We start from the raw sequence: 26,272 nt of genomic DNA on the forward strand, positions 1-26,272 counted from the left end.
AAAGCTGGCTTGTGCCACCAGCCCTTCCCCAGCCTCCCTCCAAACCAGGTGCCAGGTAGCAACTCTACTTCCCCTGGCCAAATGGCATCAGGCAGAGCAGGCTGAAGAAGGGCCCAGAGAGGGTGCCAGACAGATGCCCCCAGATGATGGGCCAGGACCGTGAGCAGAGCTCTGTGACAGCCATGTCGTCAGGATACCTGGCTCCTTCTGCTCCAGGGCTGTCTTTAAATAGCTCAATTAGCATCTCAGCCTAACAGAAGCCTCCTCAACTGCACAGTTTTGAAGTAAAACTCACGGGCCTCAATTCAGAGGCAAAAGATGCCATCACCCAAAGCAAGCATTAGCGAGGGGTTTTGCCAGAGAGACATGTGGGCAGGCTGTGAAACAGAAGAAGAGGGCTGGAGAGCAAGCAGGTGTGAGTGTGCATGCGAGAAGGGAGGGTTCAGACGAAAACTGGGTCTCTGGGCTTTATAAACACACAGGAGGCAAAATGTGAGGCATTTTTGGCCTCCCAAAAGTCACTCCCATCTTCTCCTCACAAACCCAAGGGCTGGGCGCTTGGGTCTGACTTCCTAGCTGGTCGCATGCATGCCAGGCTCCCTCCTGCCCTAGCAGATGGCAGGCCCACCACGGGTGCCGGACCAGCAAGGGCCAAGCTGCTGGGAGTTGCGCCCACATCTGAGGAGCCATGAGCTGGGCACAGAGGGAGCCGTGGGGTGGGCACCACCTCAGAGCGAAGAGGTAGAAAAAGAAGGACATACACCACTCCACTGGGGAAAGGGGACAGGCTAGAGGAAACGGGGAGGGAGGCAGCATCCAGGAAAATAATCAGGCTTATGAGAGCACCCAGGATTTATTCACCATTGGCCATGTGCTGGGCGCTGTAATGTCAGCGGATATATATTGACTTAACTCAATCCTCACAGCTCCTTGCAAGGTAGACTTAATTCCTCCCATTTTATGGATATGAAAGCTGGGACTTAAGATCACGTACCCAAGTCCATGCAGCTAGTAACAGAAAGAACCAGGGTTCAATTCCAGGCTGTCTGACCACAAAGAAGGGTTGAAGAAGGAGGAAGAGGAAAAATGATGATGACTCTTCCGGGGCCTCATGACTCCTCCAGGGAACCACTGAGCCTGGGCCGTGGCCCTTCCTTGCCCTCATCCAGGATGACAGTGGCCTGAGGACAGCTCGCCTCTCCTCCTCTTGCTTGGGGAAAGCCTCTGCAGAGCAACCATCGTGGGTCATGAGGCAGTTGCTTTCCCACTGGAAGTGACCTGTCTCCAAGGCCCCAGCCACCACCCATCCAAATCTCTTCCCCCAACACTTAGATGGCTCCACACCAGGTTGTAAGAAGTCACCCCCGAGATCCCTACGCCATGCCATGCTCCCGTGGGAACTTCAGATACAGAAAGCCTTCTGAGCTCTCTGCTGTCCTCGTCCTGTGGGTTTTGCAGATCCGATTCCCCCCGTGAAACTGAAGTCCAGCTGCCCACCCCCTCTCAGGCTGCCACCTCTCCTTCCCTCTGACCCAGAAGCTTCTCTGTCTCTCCCATCCCTCTCCCTGCTCAGCTCTCCACCCCAAGAAGCCTTGCCCTCCCTTGTCCTCTCTTCCAAAAGTCCAATCAGCCTCCTCCCTTGCCACTCCCTTGCCTGCTCCCTGCCATGCTCCGAGACCACCTGTACTGCTCACGTTCTCCTAGCACCGCACCTGGCCGGCCTCTCATCCTTTTGATCATCCTGAGTTCATCTCAACACCACTTCCCCCATGAAACCTTTTCTGATTCCCTCTAACAGGCGAGATGTGCCCCTCCACTGAACCAGCATGCCCTTTATGTTTACCTCTCTTTACGGAACTTACTTTCCTTTACATTGTCCCCTCTTTAGACTCAACAGTAAGAATCCTTCCTACTCAGCTTTAGATGCCCCAGCTTTCTCACACAGGGTCATAGCACACATGGAACTGAACATTTGGCTGGTGTCATTTCTGAGAAGTCCATCCCCAATCGACTTTACTGAAGGGGAACACAAAACAGGAAAAACTGGCTAAAGCCCTGGGAACAGTACATTTTCCTTGCCCTCTGAAAATGAAAGTTTTTTAAGAGCAAGACAGGGGCAACTCCTATCTTGAAAGCCAGGCTCTGGAGCAGGCTGATGGGTTTGAATGCTGGTTCCTCCACTAACTTCCCATGCAACTCTGGAAAGATTATCTCTCTGAGCCTCAGTTCCCTTCGGCTCCTAAGCACCTCAAACCTGTGCCCACTCTAAGTACAATAAGTCAAAAATCCATTGTGGCTACAGAAAGCCCTTCCCAGAGAAAAGACTCTTGGAAAAGGCCTATTTGCAGTTTCTCACTGCTGGCCACAAGCCCCTTCAAAAACATCCAGTTTCCTGGGTCGCCTAAAACACCAGCGGTGGTCATTTATCTCTCTGGGCTTCAGGCTCCCAAATCTGTAAAAAGGGGATCATACAACATCATATGTTCTGATGATCTCATGGGTAGTTGCAAGGGTCAAAGAAGATAACAGACACGAAACTATTTAGAGAAGTCTAAAATGCTACACAAGCCCAGGTTATCTATCACCAGCTGCTGGCCTGGGCACTCAACCTCCCGACACCAGGCACACTCAGGTGACCATGAGGGGGGCAGCTGTTTGTCTGACAGGCTCCCCTGGCCTCAGCCTGGGGAGCCCATCTCTCCAGCTGCTCTCCAGCATGGAGATATGGGCCACTTCCCAAGGCACAGCCTATCACACGGGCAGGCACACAACCTACTATCCAAAGCTGGATTCCTCCGACACTGAACGGAGGCACCTGCAGACACAGGGGTAAACCAGGGGTGTCCTGGGCACATCTGACCATATGGTCACCCTCACCGTCACCACCCCAGAAGGACCAATGTCAAAAGCTGGTATGGAAAGGAGGACCACAAGCCTCTTTGTGCCCCCAAAATAGTTCCTCCTTTAAAATACCCCAAGTTACAGCCATCATGACCTCCCTTTTAATTGAGGCAGAGATTTGCAAACTGGGCTTTAGGACACAGTACTATTAGGGACGGCCTGGGGAGAAAAAAGGGAAAAAAGGTAAGCCAAATGCAAAGGACCCTGAATTTCCTTTTTTTACTTTAATTCCATCAACTACAAATCGGTTAGTTTTATTGGACATCCGATTAAAGTCTCATTTGTATAAAAGAGTTCTGAGTCTAGAAAGAGGTTAGAAAATCCCCAGTTTAAAGTACTGTGTACAGAAGACTTCTGCAAATATAAATATACATCAATGCAACAGGACAAGAAACCAGAAAGGCTACAACAGTAGCACTGGGCCCCTCAGCTATTTTCCATTTCCCTAATATCTAATGGATAGTATATATTTACTCAAAACTAGACATAAGACTGCACACACTGAAAACAGCCCACAGCTTTTGCTGAAATTACATGATTAAGTACAGTTTCCCTAGCCATCTCCTGCTAATCAGTCATTAATTAACGCTTACATGTAACCTCAAATTAATGTTTGCAAAAAAAGAAACAAAGTAATAAATGTGGTGTCTTTGGGGAATTCAAATTTTTCAAAACCAGGGGTCTGTGTAGAGCAAATATTAAACCAAGTCCTCTTGTGCTTTAAAAAAAAAAGGGGGGGGGGCTCAGAAGTCGCTCCATTAGTATATCAGCCCATCATATTAGGGGGCCATCCCCTGGCAGAGAAAAGGTCTGGACAGGGGGGGATCAAGAACAAGAGAGGGCAGTGCTGTCAGGTGCCAAGGTGTGAAACATCCAGAGTCCACAGAACTGCCCAGAAAAATATATGTGGTATAAAAAAGTGTGTGTGTAGGTGGTGATGACACTCGTGGGTGGGAGGGGTGAGTGTGAAAAAGAAAGAATGTTGGGGGGGTCATGCATATTCAAGTGTAAGGGTGTGGTCATGGAAATGTGCATGAGTGAGTGTGCATGGTCATATAAGCACATGCATCCTGGAGTCATGAAATCATGCTGGTCACAAAAACACGTGGGGGCATGGAAGCTTGTGTGCACCTGCGTGATCCGTGCGTGATCATGAAAGCGTATCGCCGGTCATGAAAGAGTAAAAAACGCATGTGTGGTCGTGTGCCTGTGTGAGAATGAGTGAGAGAGAGAAGAGAGAGGGATGGGGATGATAACAAAAGAATGAAATTTCTGCTTGTTCCAGGTGTTCTGCCCTTAAATTTTGGACACTCCACAACTAGCCTAGTGTGAACTGACGTCAAGAAACTGGACCCAGCCACCCTCCTACTTACTCCCACCCATCAGCACTGCACCATCCAGGAAAGATGGCTGGGGCCAGCCCCTGGATCTTCCAAAATGTCCACTCCTCATGGAACAGCCCGTGCCCAGCTGTTCCACACAGGATCTCCACTCTCAGCAGCTCTCCTCTAAGCAAAGGAGAACCTTCTTCTGTAGCAGCTGTGAAGCCCCTCTACCGTTTAGCCTCCATCCCCACACCTGCCCTCACCTGAACTGCAGATTCCTAGTTGGAAGGATTGTCTGAAGTCATGCAGGCCAACCTCCCACCCTGTAGGGGAGTTCCTTCCACAGCATCCCCAACAGCTCAGTCTTGATTATCCTTCAGGAACAAGGAACTCATTACTAAATGAGGAAGGCCTTTCCATTGTTCTAAGGAAGCTTCTTAAATTGAGCCAAAACCTATCTCCCCTTTGAAATGACAGTTATCTATCTGAAGACAATGGCCCTGAAGTCACATCAGATATGCATTTATGAGAATTCAACTCTGCTAGCTGAACAAAATAAGCAATAAAGGTCTCTAAATGAAAACCAGCTATTTCATCTGATATTTAGCCTCAAAATTATATTTTGCATATGTACTCCTTTTTAATCACTATATAATAATGTATACATTTTATATTTATATAACTATTATATAATGTATATCATGTATAATATATTTATACATTAATATATACATTAATATATATATTAATATATATATAATATATAACCCATGTATAATATTTATACATTAATATATACATTTATATATATTAATATATATATAATATATAAACCTAAACCTGTATACCATGCTTTACGGGAGGCTTGAGAGATTTTCACTTTATGTACTGTCTATAGAATCTAATTCCCCAACTGAGATGCAAAACACAAACAAACACCTAGGCTTCTTTGTTCTGGGTCTATACATTTCTAGTTGCAAGGAGGCCCTGCTTCATGACCAGAAGACCAGTTGAATTCAATCCAAAAATTACTTATGAATGATTTGTAACGGATCCAATGCTAAGCTAGGAATTGTTTATAGATACAAAAGCCAAGTAAGACACCACCACCTCAAACCCTCCAGAATTTCCACAGTCTACTTGAGAAGAACAGAGATACACGTGGTAATCTTGGAGAGCAATTCTGAGGAGCAATGTGCCAAATATCCAGTTTCCTGGCATGGCCTGGGGGGTCAGTGGGTGAGCATCCCTTGGAGTATGACCAATTGAATTAAGCTGGTGGCAGTTTCTCACTCCAGCTCTCTCAGAATGAAGCAGCCCCAGCCAAGGCCTCTCAGGCCCTGACTGAAAGGCGGAGGCTGCTCGGCACTAGAGGTGGCCTCACACTAGGGGATGAGAAGACACTTGAGGGAGGCACGGCGGCTGCAAAGCAAACAAGTTGGGCAGGAATCCAGCTTCTAGTTTGGCTGCAGAGCAAGGAGCTGGGCAAGGAAAAGATGGGAGTCACTGCAAGGCTCTGCCCAGGCCCTAGAGTTTCATACTATCATTAGACTGTAGCTCTCTCTCCCATGACTATTTTCCCCATCATCCCATCCCCCATTACAATTCCTCTCCATTCCTCAGGGCCCCTCCCAGTAAAGCAAACTCCTGGGTGTCCCCTAGAAGCAGAGCCTCTCAGAGTGCTCTGAGCACCAGTCCCTCCAAGCACTCTTTCCTCTGCCAGCCGCCCAAAGTGCCACAGACCTGTGAGCCAGCACCACATGCCCTCCAGAGCTAATTATAGGTCAGTGAGCTAGCAGGCCAGAGGAGGGACAGATGGTGACTTCCTGTGGCTGCAATACACACTTGCCCCTCCCTCTGACTCCACTCCCTTCCCTCACATTTCTCCCAGTTCCCAACATAGGACCCCGAGTCTGGGGCAGCTTTCGCTCCCTCCACCATCCCTACTCCTCACCAACTCCCCCTGCTCCACACACATACATACACACACACAACTCCAGACCACTCCATCCACCAACCCTTGTTTCTACAGCAATCCTTCCACTAATCCAACACGGTTAGGATCTAAAAGCCCCAGAGAGAGAGTATCGGCTGGCATAAAAAGGCCTCAGTCTGCTCCCCATATCTTAGCCCCTTTGGCACCCAGCTCCTTGGCCCCTGCTGAGCCTTCACTCCCACCTCCTCACTGCCTCAGCCCATCACTCATCGTCTCCCCTAGCTCTAGCCCTGCTCAGAAGGACCCAGAAACAATTCTCAACCACTTTTTCAACTCCAAGATTTCAGCCATTGGGTCTGAGAGGTACCCAGGAGCCTGGGCAGCTTGCCCTGCCCCTCTAAGCCCTCCTTACAACCCAGCTTCCAGACCTCATACACTCCAGCACTCTGTGGCACACACCCAGATATAGTGTGTGAGCTCCCTTCCATGCCCGCACCCCAAATCTTCATCTTCCGGAGATGGCGTCTCCCTCTGAGCCAAGTGTCTAGTATATTCTTGGCCCCCCAATAACCACCATGTTCTTCATCATCTCATTACTTTGAGATACTATTTAGCTAATTCAGGCAGGGCTTTTAAGCAGGCTCCTCAGGCCCTGGAAGAAATTCCTAGAAAATAACAAGGGAAATCAATTCCAACAGTCCCTTTGTCAAGGCAGCACTGCTGGGACTACCTGGCCAGTTAATAGTGGTGGGTGGTGTCAGAGGTGGGGGTGGGGGTTGGTATCCAGTTCAGATAACTGTTTGAAAGCATGTGTACAGGACTCTTTTTCTAATCCAATGACAATATAACAAAATCGTGTGTGTGTGTTTGTGTGTGTGTGCAGAGTGCCTACTATGTGTACCTTTCCATTGTTCCATGTCCCTTTAGGGACAACCTTCGGAAAACCTAGCACCTAGCAGTGTCTAGCATATAGCAGGTGACCAATAAATTTTTCTGAATGATGATGAAGTTCTGGGTACCAATTCCAACTACCCTGGAAAGGACTGAGGGAAGTCCCAGTCCTGGATCCCACGGGGTGGGGGTGGGGAGTTCTCCTACCCCTCTAATGGATACTACCAACACACCTCTCCTCAAAGGTGACATCAGCATCCAATGGCACCTTGCCTTGGATCCCTCTTCCTTCTCAAAGAAAACCACCCACACCACATTTCCAAGTCCTGCAGACCGACCTTTCTCTTCCCACCCACCATCAAAAGCTGCAGGATCTGTGCCGGAAATCATCCCTACTGCGTGGCTGAAAGTCAACTCCCCCCACTCCCACCCTTGCAGTTGAGGAATCTCTACTGCAGCCCCCTTTTCCTGTGGTGGCCCACCCCCACTCCCCACCAGGCCTTGGGTTGGCCACTCCTTCCACCCCCCACCCCCCCACCCATCCCCCGCCTTGGACACTGCAGAGATGGGGGGATCCCTGGCACAGCTGGCAGTTTCGAGGAATGGACAAACTAGTGACAGTGAGATGGGGGTATTATGAGAGACCGAGAGAAGGGTTAAGACCACGGAAGCGTGAAGACCTTAAACCCTGCACGCCCTAAGGAGTAGAGCTGGCCCAGGAGCTGAGAGGAGCTTTTTTTTTCTGACTCTCCTGGAGAGGAAATAGCGGTGCAATCCACCCAGTTCCCACCGGGAGACCTCGCCAACTCAGCCCCCTTCCCCGAAGCTGATGATGCTGAGGACAAACTCCACGCCCTCCCGGTAAATCGGGCATCGTCCCTCCATTCTAACAATCCAAGGGCACAGGGCACTGCATAGGCCTTTGAGGGTGGCAGAGGAAGCAGTATCAACGCCTGCAAAGATCAATACATCCGGAGGTAAAAAAGAGGCTGTTTTCCAAGGCGCTCTAGGCAGAGACCCCTCCCCAAACAGTGTGGGAGAGCTGAGGTAGGGAAAAAGAGGCATCCTTCCCCCAACCCGGACTTTGGGCGCGTCACCTGCCTGCAATCGCGGAAGGCCGGACGGCGGGCTCGGAAGCAGCAGAGAGCCGCCCCCGACCAGCGGAGCTGGACACGTCCCTAGGCCGCCGAGCGGGGCGCCGACGGAGCTGCAGCCGCGGCCGCCGCAGCCGGAGTGCCCAGACGCAAGGCCCCGCTCCCTCCCCTCCGCGGAGAGCCCATGGCCCCGCCCCCCAGGAGGCGGGGCTCGGCCGCATCTCTCGAGGCCACGCCTCCCGCCCCCCGAGCGCTTCCCCGCGCTGGCGTGCGATGAGAGAGGTGCTTTGATGCTGCTCACCATGTTTGTGCGGCCTCGAGTCCCTAAACTGGAGGGAAGGGCCAGGGTTTTATCCAGCAGGAGTAAGGACTCAGGGCCCGGTAAGGCCTTGCATTCTTCCCAGCACACGTCCTGTCCCTCCCTTCGAACTCAAACGCTGACCTCGGCCCTGGCCTTGTAATTGTTTGCCAATGGTTTATCTTTCACAACCTGCTCTCTCCCTGCGTTTATTACTTTCCTTTTGGTCGCATCCATTTCTTAAGTGGAAAAACTTGAGACCCAGATAAAATAATGTAGCATGCACTTAGTGAATTTTGTTACATGCCTTCCCACGCTGTCCTAACACTGTTACTATAAAATGAAGTGTTTGTTATATACTTGCGTCGTATGAAGACAGTCTCAAATGCCAAAATTCCTGGCTGACAGATTTTATTAGTTAAATCGTCATTTTCCTGCATTGCTCCTTACCCTGTCCCCTGTGACTATTAATGCCTCTTTCCCATCTGTGTTTGTGAAGTTGCATCGCAGTGCCTACTCAACCTTTAAGGATACCCAGTAAGCTCTGCTAGAAGTGTGAAGCCTTTTTATCTACATGAGTGTGTACATTTGTATGCATTTTATAGATACACAGTATGTTCTCTTTTAGCCACAATAGCTGTAGTTAACATCAGTGACACCATATAACCTTGTTTTCAGTCTTATTTTTTCTTCTCCCTTGAACAAATTCACCATTTGGCTCAGTTTCCTTGCATCATGGAAGAAATGCAAGGAAGTCTGAGTAATTAATTTATTTGGGGGGAGAGAAGTGAAGCAAAACTTTGTTACTTTATTTCATTAACCCTCAGAGTGGAATCCCCCTATGTATTTAAGGAAGTGAAAATTATTAAGCAGTAGATTTTAAAACCTGTCGTCCTGTAAGTTCCAACTCTTTGCCAAGTGGTCTAAGGTCTCATCAAAAAGAAATCCCTAAGACACTTCACATCCTTTCACTACTGAAACATGAATCATCCTCAATCTAGAAAAGGAAGCTCAGCCAATGTGAACAGAAGGCTGAACCCATGATAACCATTGATAAGGCACTTCACCAAATGTTTAACATTATGCTAAGAGAATGGCTGAAGCAGTATTTAATATTATCTATCGTCATACTTTGAAGTTTCACCGGAAGCTGAGTCAGAACACAATTATGCTGTATTTCCTTTTCAAGGTAACCCCTAAATGGGGGGACACACAATCTGGCTAAGTCCCTAAGTCCCTAAGCTGGAGGGAACTAGGGAATGTCTGCTTCTCTCCTCCCTCAAGGAGACAACTTTTGATTTTAGATGTGCAAGGTGCTTACTGTCTTTAGGTTGGTTGATTTTATCATTTAAATTCTCACATGCTGTTTTTCACTGACCCAGGCTCACTTTTCAGTGAACAGCTTTTAGTACCACCCTCAGTGTGGGGTAAGATTAGCTGTAACTGGTGACTAGAAGCAGTATTAAGCAGATGCTTCCTAAGAATATTCTTTAAATAACAGGGGGTGGAGAGAATGTTAAGAAGAAAGAAAAAAAATGCTAATGTGGCAGTTTGGCTTGTACTAATAACTGCCCCCACAAAGTTTTTGTGTTTAATGCCCACCTCTAGGTAATATCTAGCTCACTGGCTAATTTGGGGGGAGGGACAAAATCAGCAAGGTTATTTTTAAGCAAAAACAAGTAAAAGCCACTCATGATCCTCTTCTCCAGAGCACAACACCTACGGAAGTCCTCTGACCACAGGAGGACGTTAACATTTCTGCATAGACAAGAAGTCAGGCTCTTATATGCACCCAGGATGGCAGCAGAGGGAGAACAGTGCAAAGCAGAGTGAAGGAAAGTCACTAACTGCTAATGGTTCAGGAGGCTGGTTTCAAATGGGTTTCATTTTTTTAATGACCTGCAGTCTAACAAATGCATGTCTAACAATTCAATGTAAACACCACTATCATTCCTGCAGTAACTTTCTTTGTTTTATATTTTACTAGGAAAGAAAAAGATTTAAATGATTCCTTCATCAATCTTACATACATTTTAGGCTGATTAGGGAAAAAGCATACAACCGTCAAATTTTTATTCACCCTTTTACTTTTTTATCTGTGTATACTCCACCTATTCCCTTTTACCATCATCTACCATAAGAAAAATGAGACTAATCTTTTAATTGTGGGGACAGCAAAAAGAACATATGCAGACCTGGGTTGGAACCTTGGCTCTGCTATTTCTGGCTGTTGTGGCCTTGGGGAAGCTACTGACTTAAGTTCTCTCAACCATAAAATGGGTATAGCATCATCGACCTTGCAGGGTTGTGAGATTAGAGTACTATGTGAAGTTTTCTAGCACAGTACCAGGGGCACAAACTCATTATCATCACCTGATCAGCCTTAAGCAAAAAATACCTAAAATCCAAAATCGGCAAAACAATAGTATGTACCCCAGAAAAACATGTTCTTAAATTTATCCATTCCTGTAGGTGTGAACCCATTGTAAGTAGGAGCTCTTGAGGGATTACTTCAGTTAAGAAAGAAGTACCCCATCAGAATGGGTCTTAATTCTATTATTGATTGGAGACTTTTATAAGGGGGGTGAATTCAAAGAGAAAGCCGCAGGTAGTTAAGATGAATCAAGAAAGCTGACGAGAACAAGAAGCCACCATGTGCACTGCCTTGTGACAGAGAAGCCAAGGACCAAGATGGCCAGCAGCCAGCCCCAGAACACCACAGTCTCTGGGGAGAGAGCATCATCTTGATGATGCTTGATTGTACTTTCTTTTAGCCTCAAAACTGTAGCAAATAAACCTGTTGCTTAACCAACCCATTTCATAGTATTTGCTTAAAGCAGCCCAGGAAACTAAAACAAATATTTACACAAAAATACCTCAAAATTATTAAAAAGGACAGACAAGCCAATTTATAAGATACTGAAAACCCATGTCACCAACTTTATTTGTGGAGAAGGGTAATGGGAGAAATATTCACTTGAATTTGAGGGGCAGCTAAACTGAAAGCAACAGTAGGAACAATTTAGGCCTCTATGGTTCCTCTGATTCATAAGGGAATGACGAAACTTCCTTGTTTGCAGACTCAGAGTTTAATTTTTCCCTAGAGCAAGATCACCATTTTCACTGGGATAAAAGAATAAAGGACAACAAACTCAATAGCACCAAATGGGATATTAACGCAGAAAATAGGCCCAAGTTTCTCTTTTCAAATGCAGATTTTTACATTAAAATATGTTTATCAATCCTAGTTGTTTTTCCTCTTGACTTGACCCCTCTCCCTCCCCTAACAGGATCTTCAGGAACCTGAAGTGCCTGTGCATTACTAAACAGATATACAATCCAGTCACCCTCTCCAAACTGGAATCTGATTACTCATGGACCAGCCAAGCTCAGGGCTGCCTCCAGGGATGGGAAGCAGTAACTATGCTCTCAGGGAGAACGGATACTGAGGATGCCACCAGTCGAAGAGTCGAACGCTGTGCACTGGGTCAAGGATGACTTGCACACCCTGTTCACTGCGCAGCTTCCGACCACTATGGATAGGAGAATCCTGGAACACCAGTCTCACTCGATGATGCCGCATGTCCGTGCTCACATTGATGGTAAACTGAGAGGGAAAAGTGGATTCAGTACTAAATTAAACAACCTTGGTTTCCTATGGCTCACTCCATATTTTCATATTATTCCATTGATGACATCACATGCATGCCCTAGAGTCCTGAGATATACCACTCATATATAAGCCTCACCATTATCCTGAAAGGAATAATACTCCTCAGACAGACATAATTTACACTGGCTAGGCACCAAGATTAATTTCTAAGTTATAACAGCAACTCCCTTGTAAATATATACAAATGCAAGAGTGATTTGTTTAAGTTCTTCACAACTTCATATATTTAAACTATGCTAAAGAAAGCCTCACCAATGGCTGAATAAATTGGGATACATTCACACAGACTACCATCAGAGCCAAAATTTAAAAACTGGGTTAGACCTATATAAGGATGACTGGAAGGAATTTTGATGAGGTACTGCTGAGCAAGTCAAGCAAGATGCTTGAAAATACATACAATCTAATCTTACTTTTTTCAAAATAAACCACAAAACCCCTATATATGTATATATGGGTCTATATAGGATTATGAGTATGGAGCATATAAAAATATGATCCATATAAACTAGGTCATTAATGTGGCTCAGCTTGGGAAAAAGGGAGAAGTACCTACAATAAAAAGAATATATATAATCTCACTTATGCCAAATTATTTGACAGGGTATATATATACATGGACATATTAATAGATGCACTAAAGAACAGTTCCCAAATGGTTAATTGCAGTTAAAGAGCAGTGGGAAGTCTAAGTCACTTTTACTTTCTTAATATCTTTACATATTTAAATTATTTACAGGACGCATGCATAATTTATTTTACCAGAAAAAAATTAAGCTATTTTCATTGTGGATGGGAGAAGCCCATATATTTTGAACATAAGCCTAAGATACAGTAAAGATAAATTATGTCAACTATCCAGCTGCCAATCCAATTTGAAAAAAAAAAAAACAAAAATATACCAGAGAGAACATGCCTGGAAAATATGCCAGAGGCACATATATTATTTCCTAATCTAACTCTTAGCTAAGTGTTGAATAGTCAGAACATCACACAATGGGTGGTCACTCCATATTTTCATATTACTCCACTGATGACATCACATACATGCCCTAGAGTCCTGAGATATACCACCCATATATAAGCCTCACCATTACCCTTAAAGGAATACTCCTCCTCAGTCATTAATAACCACTACACATGAAGATGCAAAAACATTTCCTTTACAATAGAGAAGGGAAACAGTAGTAAAATAGTCTCAGGTATAATTAACTTCTCCACCAATCTGTCTGTTCCTAATATACAGTCGGATTTCAGAATTATTTACTTCAAATATTTCTTTTGGATGTTTAAACTTACAAATCTCTTTCAAACCCTGAATACAGTGCAAGTCTGTAAAGAGCTGAGAATGACATCCTGAGTCTCCACTTACCAGGGTAAATATCATTCCCATGACAATTGGAATAAAGATGAAATTGAGGGTGGTGACCTGGAGTAGGCAGCAGTCCTGGTCTGGGTTGGTATGAACATCTTCATACTGAACAGGAGGCTGCAACCCTCCCATACACTTGCTCTTTAACCTAGGGGACTGAAAAGAACAAGAGAATTATTCTACTGGCTTAGAGGAAATTTTTATGACTTTAAGTTCCCATGAATGAAAACCCTATGGCTCAACTAAAGCTAGTGAGATCTACTTTTCTGTTATCTCCACTCTCTTTACATATTTATGAGTTTCTAAACAGAGATCAAAGAAAACCTGCCCTTTGAAAGAAGGGGAAACACATTTGAAAGAGCAGCTGTTGCAAGATTCACATACAGAAGGGTTCATGAATTTTATTAAAAAGGGCAGTTATATCCAACATTCAATCACTGTGGCATCTGTAATGAGGGTTGGGAACAGCATAGTTAATTGAAAACTATTGGATTTTAGTTCAAAGATGAAATCTTTTGTCCAACCAGAACTAACACAAGTAAAAGCTCATTTTAATAAACACCACCTCAATGCATAGTCTGAAGAATATATGCAAAGCTATTTCAACATCCTGGTCCATGGCCAGTTTTTACTTCTACCAAATTGGTTAAACTTAAAAAAAAAAAAAAAGCTTCCATTATACTAAGATTAGATCTTACAAACATATGGCAATGGGTTTATGTTTCATTTAGATGCCATTCCCTGCCATCTGACAAGAAATGAAAACTGATAGCCTCTACCAGAGGTTCTCCAAGATCTGAAAGATTGCAAATTCCTCACTCCTTGCCAGAATCCAAAAAACCCAGTTGGCACAAAAGGGATGGAAGCAAAGAGAAGTGGCAACCTAATTCCAGGCATCAAAAACTAAAGGATGGCAACATGGAAATGACTTCCGGGGATGAGCCTGGACCTGGCATCGTGGGATTGAGAAAGCCTTCTTGACCAAAAGGGGGAAGAGAAATGAAACAAAGTAAAGTTTCAGTGGCTGAGAGATTTCAAATGGAGTTGAGAGGTCATTCTGGAGGTGATTCTTATGTGTTATATAGATATCCCTTTTTAGTTTTTAGTGTATTGGAATAGCTAGAAGGCAACACCTGAAACTGCTGAATTGCAACCTGGTAGCCTCGACTCTTGAAGACAACTGTATGACTATATAGCTTACATGGTGTGACTGTGTGATTGTGAAAACCTTGTGGCTCACACACTCTTTATCCAGTCAGTATATGGACAGATGAGTAGAAAAATAGGGACAAAAATTAAATGAATAATGGGGATGGGGGGTGGGGGGTGGAATGTTTTGGGCATTCTTTTTTACTTATATTTTTATTCTCCTTTTTATTTTCTTTGGAGTAACGAAAATGTTCAAAAATTGATTGTGGTGATGAATGCACAACTATATGATAGTACTGTGAACTACTGATCGTACACTGTGGATGACTGTATGGTATGTGAATATATCTCAATAAAACTGAATTTAAAAAAAGAAAAATAAATAAAGGAGGAACGAGTTTTAGAACAAGAGGATATCTCAGCATTCACTTTCGTATGGTACTTCTGGTCTCTGCTTATAGTCACATTTCATCATAAGACAGTCCCTGGTCTCTTCCCAGATGGGTATCACAGATTGTGGGCATCTTATTAAAAGCAAAATATCAGAGCCAAAATTCTTCCCCCAATCACGTTTTTTAAATAAATAGACAAAGTATGATTGACTTTAATTACAAACTTATCCATAACTCACGTGCCATCAAGTGAGGGATAACAACTGTATTTATAATACGTCTCATCAGTGAGGTATTAAGAGGAGAAACATGGAAGAAATGAGTCTGATGAGGATAAATGGAAAAAGACAGGCAAAACAGATCCTTACCATGGCCAAGAGCTCAGCTAGAATCCCAGCAAAAGGCAGAGAAAGAGGTGGAATTGTATGTACTTATAAATAGCCTTCTGGCAGTTTAGCCTCTCTTTGGGGTCTCCCCAAATCACCTCAGACAAAAAACCATACAACTTATTTTTGCTTACAAATACAATTACTTTAAACCAAGAAGTTTAGGTAAACAGCCTCAGAACATTGTTACAATAAGTTTTTTCCCTTTTCCCCACCTTTTAAAAGTCATCATTTATACAGAAAAGTTAATAAAATAGTGCACCTATATACCCTCCAGTAGATATTTTGCCACATCTGCTTTCTTTCTCTCTTTCTCTACACACACACACACACACACACACACACACACATTTTGAGGTGAGAGCACTAAGACATTTGAAAGTAACAGTGACACTCTGTCCTTAAATAATTCAGTATGTATCTCCAAAGAATGAAGTCACTTCCATATAAATTATTAACAATTTCATATCATCTAATATCCACAGCATATTCACATTTCCCACTGAAATTCAAAATGTCTTTTATAGCTCTTTTCTCCCTGATTCAGAATTCAGTCAAGGTTTACTCTTTGTATTAAGTTGCTATGTCACTTTCAATATAGAATCTCCTTCCTTTTCTTTTCCTGGCAGTACTACAAGCTTTGATATGTATAATTTTATTTTAATAAGGCAATTTTGATTAGTGAAATTTATCACAACAAAATATTACCTGAAAAACAAAAAGAAGAGTGATGCCTACCTAGCAGTGAGATACAATTAAATTCTGGAACCCTTAGTAGTATACTGAAATCTTTCAAACCTCCTCACCATGTATCCTTTGGAGGAGGATCATTTCATGGGTTTTTTCCATCATTACAAGAGCTCCTTAGGCATTATTCATCTTATGTTATGGGGGGAACCAAGAATGTCTAAGACCCTATTATTCTTTCCCAGGACAGCATAATGTTCTTAGGGAGATAAGGCCTGTCTAAATATTCCAATCAATGATGCTGAGGGACTTGACTCTGTGCATACAAATAATATAAGGAGTATAAACCAGGCCAGTGACATAAATAAAGGTATTGGGGCCCTGATTCTAAGAGGCCAGAGATGATTTTGGTTAGCATTAAAAGCCAAGATAAATGAAAGGAAATTGCCTACCACAGATTGACATGTAGCCTATTAGAATTCTCAGAATATTCTTGCCAACTGAACACCACTAACTTCCCTTTTACTTCTCACATCCCATGCTGATACTGCCCTATCACTGCACACTCATAGTATGATACAGCATGATAAGGCCACATACCTGCTTTTTGAACTTGAAGTTGAATTCCCACATTGGTTCCTGTCTGTTCCCAACAATCTTTCTGCACCAGAAAAGTAAGCACTGTAAGAAAATAAAAATAAAATAACGCCCCCCCAAAAAAGGAAAAAAGACAGAAAAGAAAACATCAAAATACACTCCAAGATAATAAGTATAATCAGCAAAAACCTCCCTTGTTTGACAAATCTAAAGTTAGTCACAGTCCCAAAGCTGAGATTATAGAGTCGCACAGATAGAGACCCCCAACTCAACACTGATACAACATGAAAACAGACAACCCCAGGGCTGTTCAGACCAGAGAAGGGACCAACAAAGTCAACCTCAGAGACTACTGAGGTCAATCCCTATTGTTCTCATCTTAAAAGATGGAAATATGGTATGTAGAGTGCGGAGCTTCATTCTGATTTAGCAGGCCACTCTTCTATGTTAAAATACAAGGGCAGCCAGTAGCCACAAAGAAAGATGCTAGCAAGGCCGAAGGCAAGCAGAGAGGACCTGCCCTGTAACAGAAGCAAGTCACTCAGGACCTTCTGGGAGCAGACAGCCAGTGTGGAAACTACAGAGCTGAGCTGAATTCAGTCTACAGTCAGGCTACAGCTAGGTTAAGCACAAGAAGTGAAGTACCTCCCAGGGGATAAGGGGTGGGTCGTCCGCCGTGCCAGCTGTCCTGCCCTTCAGACATGCCCTGTACGTCCTGTTGTTCCATCAAAAATAATGGGCTTGACTTTAAGGGGCAAACACTTCTGCTGCCATCACAACGGCTCCAGTGTCCCACAAAAGCTATGCTACTGAAAAGAGAAAGAGGGGGAATCAAATAGGAAAAGCTGGAGTCCAGAATCCTGGGACAACTTCCTTTAGGTATGCTGGCAATTCCCTGAATGCCATGCGATTATCGGTAAGTGGCAAGGCCATGCCCAAAACACCTACTACTGCAGGTTCCACACCTGTTCAGAAGACCTCTAACAACAAAGCACAAAAGCAGCAGCCAGGTGGCCTGGGCTTACTAACTAGGTTAAGACCTTACTTTTCATTCCACCTGGGCTTTTTACTTTTGAAAAATTAATACGGAGTGGTAAGAATACGAAGACATGAGTATTTTAGAATTTAGACAGTAGCACTTGCATTGTGCACTGGAGCCGCTAGATGTGCCAAGCATGAGGAGTGTGCCCAATGCTGCTCTGCTCCCAGCAACTGATTCACACCTGGTATGGTTAACTTACGGGATGACCCCCACCCTCAGCCGAGTTATCTGATACTGTTAAATGTCCTTGGGGGGATGGAAACTGTATATGTGAAATGATACACTGCCCACTCACATTACAAGCAAAAGCAGCTGCTGGGTGAAACTCTACTCCCCCAGCATACTACTCCTGCACTAAATCCATCAGTTAACATATTAAAATGAGCTCAGCCAATTGCCTTGAACTCCTCAGTCTGCAACCCTGGAGAGAACCCTTCCATTTGAGTTTTTTCAGTAATCTTAAAATCAATACCAGCTTTGTAATTAATATTTATCAGATAGAATGTTCTCAACCTAGAGCTAAACTAGGGATGGAGAATCATTATACAACTGCCATTAGTATGATAACAAAAACACAAGAGAATAGGAAGTGTTATAGAACATAAGATTTTGAGTAGAAAAAGATTAATAAAAATTACCTACAGACTCAAAAGATACAAGATTTAGACAATTGTATTGGTTGAATAAGAAGTGGGCTGAGACATAAACTTGCCTAAATAATCACATGTGCTATACTAGCCTAGCTTGGGAAAAGCAGTTTCACTAGAGGTTGTTTCTTTGGAGGTATAGGGAGGTCAGGGGAATGGACCAAAGGCCAATAGACCTCTTTACAAATCAGAAGAATGCCAGCAACTGGAATACAATATGTGCATATAAAATACCCTGGGGAAATCCTTAGCTACAAGAAATAGCCTAGAACACAGGAAGAATTTTAGAGCACTAAGGGTCTATGAGTGGGAATACCCTATAGTCTCTGAGACAACCCACCACAAAGCCTGGAAATACTGGCACTTGCACTTAGCAAATATTAAAGGAGTGGAATCTAGACCAGGATTCTTTAAGGTCAACAAAAAAGGAGAATCCCAGATGTCAAGGCCACATTTGCAAGAGAAAATGAGTTGTTTGTTATATCTTGGTAAAATGATTTAAAGCATCTTTTAAAAATTACAGTTTACCTCAACCATTTGAGCTGTGCTCTTCCTAGCCCAAGTCATCAAAACCATCATCTCTAAAGTGGTCCAACGTACAATGCATGAAAATAAATTAAAATAAAAAGAATAAGGAATACACTAAGAGCAAAGGAAAGTTAGGGGAAAGATAAGCCAGCCCAGCACAGCGGGAACATCTTGGTGAAGTGAAACCTCTGAGCCTGAAATTTTACATTAGTCCCCATAGCCTACAGCCCTCCCCATCAGGGAAACTGGAGAACAAGCCACGATAACAGGCCTGCCATACAAACGTCCATCAGTCAAACCCCAACAATAATTCCCACTTACTTTGGAATTCTTTAATGTGCTGGGAGTGCTTTCTGGAATGGCTGGATTCTTGGAGATTCGAGCAGCAAATGGCTCATACATATGGTACAGAGATCGGATCACACAGGCCCGGAGACAGCGCAGCTTCTCCATAGACTCTGGTCGCAGGCGCAAAGGCAGAGAGGCATCCAGCGTGTAGTGTCTGAAATATGACACATTACTCCTACCAATGTGTGACCTGTCCCTCCTGCTCCATGTCACTCTCCTGGTACTCCTGGTCTCTATGAACTTCACTGCACTGTTCCATGAGCTAGCAGTCAGCTTGTTCCCAGAGCTCATACACATACAAATCACCATCTCCTTCACTTCTCAGCTACTTTTGCTGCTTCTTCACTGTGCAAAACCCAATTCACATATGCCTTATAATTCCGCATTTCTCCATCCATTTTGAAATTTTAACCCTCACTATTTCACTCCTCAGTCTCTGAATTGCAAATACCTGTACAACACACCTCAAGTGCTCAACAAGTATCTGTACTGGGGAAGTCACTAGGTTCTCTTGCCAGATGTTTCACCAAGTTGTCTACTCCCTGCTACATCCTTTTCCACTACATCCTTACTGACAGTTTCCAATTTTCACTACACTTTTGCACCCAACATCAAAAGCCAGCCCGTTCAATGATCATATAACTCACTCTCTCCTCATCACTCTATGTACATAGGGCAGCCTAAGTGCAAAAGCTTCAAGAAACTAGCAAATCTAAGAAACAACTAATCCAATTGGAAAAAGAAACAGATAGGCATCTGTAACTTTTGAAAATTCTGGTTAAGCTAAACCTCCCTCAGGAAAAAAGTCAAAAGAAAGTTCTCTTGGGGATGTGAAACATCACTTTTTGCTGAAAGTAGATACTGAGGAGGCAAGCATAGGGAAAACAATTACCTGGATGAATAACTAATATCAAATTTAAATTAAAAAGGGGCTCAAGGAGTCCAAAGCTAGGCTCATGCCCAGGCATGGAGTAGAGAAAGTAAAAAGGGGTCACGGTCCAGGGAGTAGCTCCAAATCAAACAGCAATAAAATCAGCTACACAGATAACACAGTGAGCTCTCTGTGGTCGCACCTTCGGTACAACCTGGTCCAAAAGGCAGCAGTGCAAGTGACAGTCCAGGCATTCTTACAAATCAGGGAAAAATTCACAATGTCCTCAGGACGGATATAGGAAGCCAGCAATAGCCAAATATCCATGGGATACTCTTCTCCTTCAGCCCTGTCCAGGTCTTCTGAAACAGAAAACAGAACTATAAACTTTGATCTTCTATTATATGCATTCTTAAAGATCCCTAATCATTTCAGTTCTACCAGGGCATACATATTCAAGAAAAAGGTTTTAAATAGATCCAAGGAAGCCCCTCAAACTCACCATTTCATGCTTATTTGGGCTGCTGGAAACTCTGCCTCCCATTGCCCAAATAGGTAAATTGTGTTCTTAAAGTAAATGCCTGTATTTAACAACTATTTACATACTATTTTGAAATTTTCAAAAGTACCTTTGTATATATTATATCATTCAACTGTAATAATTCTGCACGGAAAATAAGGAAAAGATTATTGTGCCCATTACACTAATGAGAAAATAGAATTTTACCACCTAGTCAAGGTAAATAGAATCTGGTTTTCTGGCTCCAAATGCTAGCTTTGGTTTACAAACTCAACACTTGATTTCCCTTACAGTGCCCCACCCACCAAACATTTTCTTTAGCTCAGTGATTTATTGATTGACATTAGTATAGTATGAAGAAACCACTAAGTACAAACTAAATAAAAAACTAGATAAGTTACAATGTATCCTCATTACTCAGTAACTGTCTGTAAACATGTTTCTTTCCTTCTAGTTCCTCCTTGTTTCAGTGCCAGGTTGACCTATGATCCTGGCCACAGGCATTCAGTCACTCCTTGACAATATATCCCTTTTTCCTCCTCCTTCAGAATCTCATTACTGCTAATTCTCTTGACCCTCAGATCCACTAAATATCTCAGGTTCAGGGAAAAACTTGCACCCAATAATGATACCCGAATCTGGGCTCTGCTGATTCCCTTAATTCAGCTCTAGTCAAAAAATATCCTAAAACCAGCTTTCTTATTTCCTGGGCAAAAAGCCTCTAAACCACCTCCCTGTAGCTGTCCCTGCTTTTCCAGCTAACTGCTTCTTGTAGCTCTGTGACTCAATCAGGTTCTTTCATTAGGTTCTTTATAATGGAAACCGATACCTCTAAAACAACATCCCCTCTTCTGGTTCCTATCCCTCCTTGTAACACTCCAGTAACCATTCAAGGCTCAGTCTATACTGTTGGGCCTCGTCTTCTTCCACATTAAACCTTCTCTTTATGAAAGAGAAGGCAAAGGACTACCAGATTTTCCTCCACTAAGACCATATGGACTTTCACAAAGCAGAGTGCTACTGAAATTTTTCTGTCTTTGGGGACAAAATTCAGTATTTACTGAAGACTTGTCAGTGTTAAATATACACATATTAAAATTAGTATGTATAAATTAAGAAATTTCAAAACGAGGGAAATGGAACCAGTGAAAGAAAAGTTCAAGGAGATAAACCTTGAAGGACATAAAAAATTTTGATAAGCATAGGTTAAGAGGACAAAACATTCCAAATGAAAAAAACAGCTGACATGAAGCCAAGGTGTTTAGAAAAACAAAACACAGATGAGGGTAGTAAAGCGACAAATCTGACAAGATTTTGATATTAAAAAAGTATTAACTTTTTTAGATGCCATAATAGCAGTGTGTGTATGTCTAAGAGGATTTATCTCTTAGAGATAAGTACTAAAATATTTACAGAGATAATGATAGAGTATCTAGAAATTGTTTCAATTATTCACTGTGTGAGAGTGTGTGTATGTGTGTGTGTGGGTGTATTTTGGGGATATTGGTGGGTGAGTAATGATTGAAACAAAAATGGCTGAGTTGTTAACTGCTGAAGCTGGGGAATAGCAACATGGGGGGAATTCACTAACTATTCTCTCTTCTTTGGTGTATGTTTCCCTAAAAAGAAGCTAAAACAAAGAAATAAAAGACCAGTCTGACTAGAACGGAGGAACTTAATGGGAGTTAAGTAGAGCTAGGAAGCAAAAGATGAATTATGGTTAAGCATCTATTGCCAGAAAGTCATATATCTGATAAGGGACTGGAACTCTGAATATATAAATAATTCTTACAACTCAATAATAAAAAGACAAATAACCCAATTTAAAAATGGGCAAAAAACTTGAATAGATATCTCTCCAAAGAAGATACATGAATGATCAATAAGCACATGAAAAGATGTTCAACATCATTAGCCATCAGGGAAATGAAAATCGAAACCACAAAATTAGCACTTCATATCCACTAGGATAGCTACAATGAAAAAGTCAGAAATAATAAGTGCTGGCAAGGATGTGGTAAAACTGGAACTCTCATATGTTGCCGGGAGGAATGTAAACAGTACAGATACTTGGAAAACAATTTGGCAGTTCTGCAAAAAGTTACATAATAGTTATCAGGACCCAGTAATTTCACTCCCAGAAATTCTACCCAAGAGAAATGAAAACATGTATCCACACAAAAACTTGCCTGTGAATGTTCCATTATTCAGAATAGCTAAAAAGTGGAAACAATCCTAATATCCATCAACTGATAAATGTATAAACAAAATGTAGCATATCCATCTAACGGAATATTATTAGGCAATACAAAGGAATGAAGTACTGATTCATGCCACAATATGGAGGAACTGTGAAAACATTATGTTAAAGACACAGAAGACCATATATTATATGATTCCACTGATATGAAATGACCAGAATAGACCAATCCATAGACACAGAAAGTAAACTAGTGATGTCTAGGGCAGGTGCAGGGGCGGGGGGGGGCGGGGATTCAAAGAGAATGAAGAATGAAGTTAATGGGTATGGGGTTTCTTTTTGGGATGATAAAAATGTTCTAAACTTAGATCATATTGATGACTGCGCAACTCTGTGACCATACTAAAACCACTGAATTGTACACTTCAAAGGAGTGAATTTTATCTCAATTAAATATTTAAAAAAAAAAAGTCTAAGTTGTCCTGTGGAATGTGCCCCACAACTACCATCAAAGATAAATCTCTAATACAATGGCTATGGTGAGTAGGTATTTCCAGTGAGAAATTAAAGAACAAAGAAGTGGGGGAAGGTCAACATTAATTTTTTGTACTGGAAAAAAAAAGGTATCACTAACAAAAATGGGTATAATTGCAAAGGAATACAATTTCATTAATTTATTATTTCAATATATTTCAACAAATACAAATATCTGTTATGTGATTCTCTAGTAGAGGAGAAAGTTCTGGTAGCTCTGAGACCAAAAAGATATATACTTATCAGCTTCCCCCTAAACCTAGCTGATCATCAGAACCACTGGCAGAGCTTTAAGTACAGCAATTTTGGGCTCTACTCCAAAGGATTCTGATTCATTAAGATGGCACACAATCCAGAATCTAAATGAGTCTATTAGTTTAGAAACCATTAGCTTATTTTTCTTTGCTTTCATTCGTGTAAGTTTTATTGCCAGTAAGATGTAAACGTCACATTTTTCTATTTCACGGTACTTATTATGCATAAAGTAAATATTAAGTAAATAAGTGCACAGCACCTAAAAGCCCATGATAACATCAAACATTATCTAAAGTGAAACTGGTTACCATACAATCCACATATTTGAGATAACATTTTTTTATACAACTCTGCTTCCTGACACATTCAGAAATCCAACAGCTTCTTGCTTTCATGTTGTCATATAGGTTTTTATTGGATAATGACATGTTGTAAATGAATGACTACTATAGTCAAGTTTACAGCTCTAGAATCTACTGACTCTTTCCAATTTCCTTTTCTCATAAAATTAGACAAAAGTAAAAAGCTCTGGTGTATTAAACCCCATCCCACTACCAAGATCCTAGATAAAGGCTGGGTTTTTTCCAAACTTTGGTTCCCCACTAGTATCACCTCTTGTACCTCCCGTTACTGAAAAGGTGCAATAGCTTCAGTTTATCCCCGCAAAAAGGACTAATACATCAAAAGGGAACAAGCCTTATACCTTCGTGTCTCTTGCTTTTCTTTTTTCTGGAGACGGTTCTCTCATAGATGCTCTCCTCCTGGGCATCCATCTCATCACTACTGTTGATGATGTCACAGGGCTCACCAGCTCCAGAAAGAGCTTCCTCTGCAGGAACCTGGGAGGCTTCCAAGCCACAAAGAGATTTTACTAGAAGAAAATAAGGGGAGAATAAGACGGTACACAGTCTCATCCAGATCACAAACAGCTAGCCAGCTTATCAACAGCATAGGGAAAGGAAAGGCGGGGAGAGGCACTGTGTAAAAGCCTGCTGGAGAAACTTGAGAATCTATCAACAAATATAGACACAGAACGAAATTTTAGCATTTTAAATACAGAAAACGGGAAAGCAATAGACAAACTGACCCCAAAACTGCAGAAACTACTTCTTAAAAGTGCCAGCTTCAGACCTGAAGAAAAAGGGAGTATGCTATTCTTTCCCTATAAACCCTGCAGGATAAAAACAAAAGATGAATTCTATTCTCATTTACATAAATTCTGAGGAGCAATGTTTGAGATGGAGAGGAAATGGATGCCATCTATCTCTGGTCCTGGGTAGGCAACCGTGGGTGTCACAAAAACACAAGCCTCAGGGATTCAGGAATAAAAAGCTTGAAAGCAAGAGAAGCACTGGGAAAGAAAAAGTGCATTACAAGGTTATTACACAAGTAAGCAAACTGCACAGTAAGTGGAGAATGTATGTGATATACTGGAAAGAGAATAATACCCAACAAGACAGCAGCAGAAACTAAAGAAGAGCACACAAAGGTTTGAGGTTTTTGTTTTGTTTTGAATGCAAAGAAAAATAAAACATTTCTGCTACAGAAAGTGCTAATCTTGGCTAATCCTTCCAATGAATAAATGAGTAAACATTAAGGAAAGTAAATATGTTTATGGGAAGATGCCCAAAGGATTGCAAGAAAATCACTGGGTCAGAATTCCAGGAAAATAGGACACCTAGATCTCTTTTCAAGGCCTGAAAAAGCTCTCCAAAAGCCTACCTTCCTGCTGAACAGCATTGGCGACGGCTTTCTTAATCCGACCCGACTTCACCACGGCCGGATCCGAGTTGGCATAATCCGCCACGGTCACTGAAACATAACACCAATGCTCAAGAAGGAGGCCTTCTCTCTTCAGTCTCTTCCCCACCAAGACCTCTTCCTTACTTCGAGTTTAAGGCCCGAGACGCCCTCCCACCTTAAGCAGGCGAGCGCTCGCCCCGGCGCGGTCCAGCCCCCTCCCTGCCGCCAGCACCAAATCTTTCAGCGCCGGCGTCCCCTCGCCCACCTCGACCGGAGCAGGCGTCGTGGGCCCGGAACTTGAGTCGCTTCCCTCTCTTAGGCATGGCGACAGAGTCGGAGACAGGCCGATCTACCGGGCCGGAACCCCGGGCCATGTCTTGGGCCGCAAAGCCGGCCTCGGGCGAAGCGGGACAACTCCGCCCGGCTCTGCGGCCATCCCGCACCCGAGGCTGCCGCTCTCGCGAGGAATTAGGCCAGCGCTTCGAGGCTCTTGGGCAGCCGATGCCCCTCTTCGGAAACCAATCACAGCTTCCTCCAAGGATAACGTCATCATCCGACGCCCGCGGGCCACGCTGCGTCTGGGTTCCGTAACGGTAGAGGGCAGTTGTCTCGCGTGGTGTCGGTTTTCGTGATACTTCTCGTAAGACGATTGGTAGCTAAGTCAGACCCAGAACCCACATCCGCGTTGATTGGAACTGAGAGTTTACCTGCTAGTGTCCTCGATTTTTCCTGCTTCCGTCTCTGTCCACAGTTCGGGTCCACTTTAGTACGCATATGCTTGTACATTGTTATCTTCGTGCCCTGCTCCCTCTCTCTCACGCAGACAACATACACTGACGCTCGGAGCGCCTGCTAGTACTTAGACGTTGTGCTGGGCGCTAAG

The 26,272-nt window shown here is 43.2% G+C and overlaps 2 protein-coding genes across 9 annotated transcripts in view; both read right to left on the reverse strand.

The window, feature by feature from the left end:
- PPFIA4 (PTPRF interacting protein alpha 4) overlaps positions 1-8,287 on the reverse strand; it is a 49,272-nt gene extending 40,985 nt beyond the window's left edge. For all 5 annotated transcript variants that reach the window (XR_005215121.1, XR_005215122.1, XR_005215120.1 and 2 more), the window contains exon 1: positions 8,151-8,287. The gene's annotated coding sequence lies outside the window, so the exon portion shown is untranslated. The remainder of the gene's footprint in view (positions 1-8,150) is intronic.
- Positions 8,288-11,353: 3,066 nt separating this feature from the next.
- Positions 11,354-25,911, reverse strand: TMEM183A (transmembrane protein 183A). Of its 4 annotated transcripts, none has more exons than XM_037825020.1 (8): positions 25,655-25,908; positions 25,369-25,458; positions 24,350-24,517; positions 20,340-20,496; positions 19,240-19,420; positions 16,705-16,785; positions 13,491-13,646; positions 11,354-12,052 (listed from the first exon to the last, which is right to left on the reverse strand). In XM_037825020.1, the coding sequence occupies exons 1-8, from the start codon at positions 25,761-25,763 to the stop codon at positions 11,867-11,869; spliced, it is 1,128 nt and encodes a 375-aa protein (XP_037680948.1). In that variant the 5' UTR covers positions 25,764-25,908; the 3' UTR covers positions 11,354-11,866. The 4 variants fall into 4 exon arrangements, 3 of the variants coding, with proteins under 3 accessions (XP_037680948.1, XP_037680947.1, XP_037680949.1); XM_037825019.1 differs by having other exon boundaries at positions 20,340-20,499; positions 25,655-25,907; XR_005215123.1 differs by lacking the exon at positions 11,354-12,052 and adding an exon at positions 17,347-17,510 and having other exon boundaries at positions 13,585-13,646; positions 20,340-20,499; positions 25,655-25,911.
- Between the last annotated feature and the right edge of the window lie 361 nt (positions 25,912-26,272).

This window comes from Choloepus didactylus, chromosome 2 (assembly GCF_015220235.1).
Source record: "Choloepus didactylus isolate mChoDid1 chromosome 2, mChoDid1.pri, whole genome shotgun sequence".
NCBI lineage: Eukaryota > Metazoa > Chordata > Mammalia > Pilosa > Megalonychidae > Choloepus > Choloepus didactylus.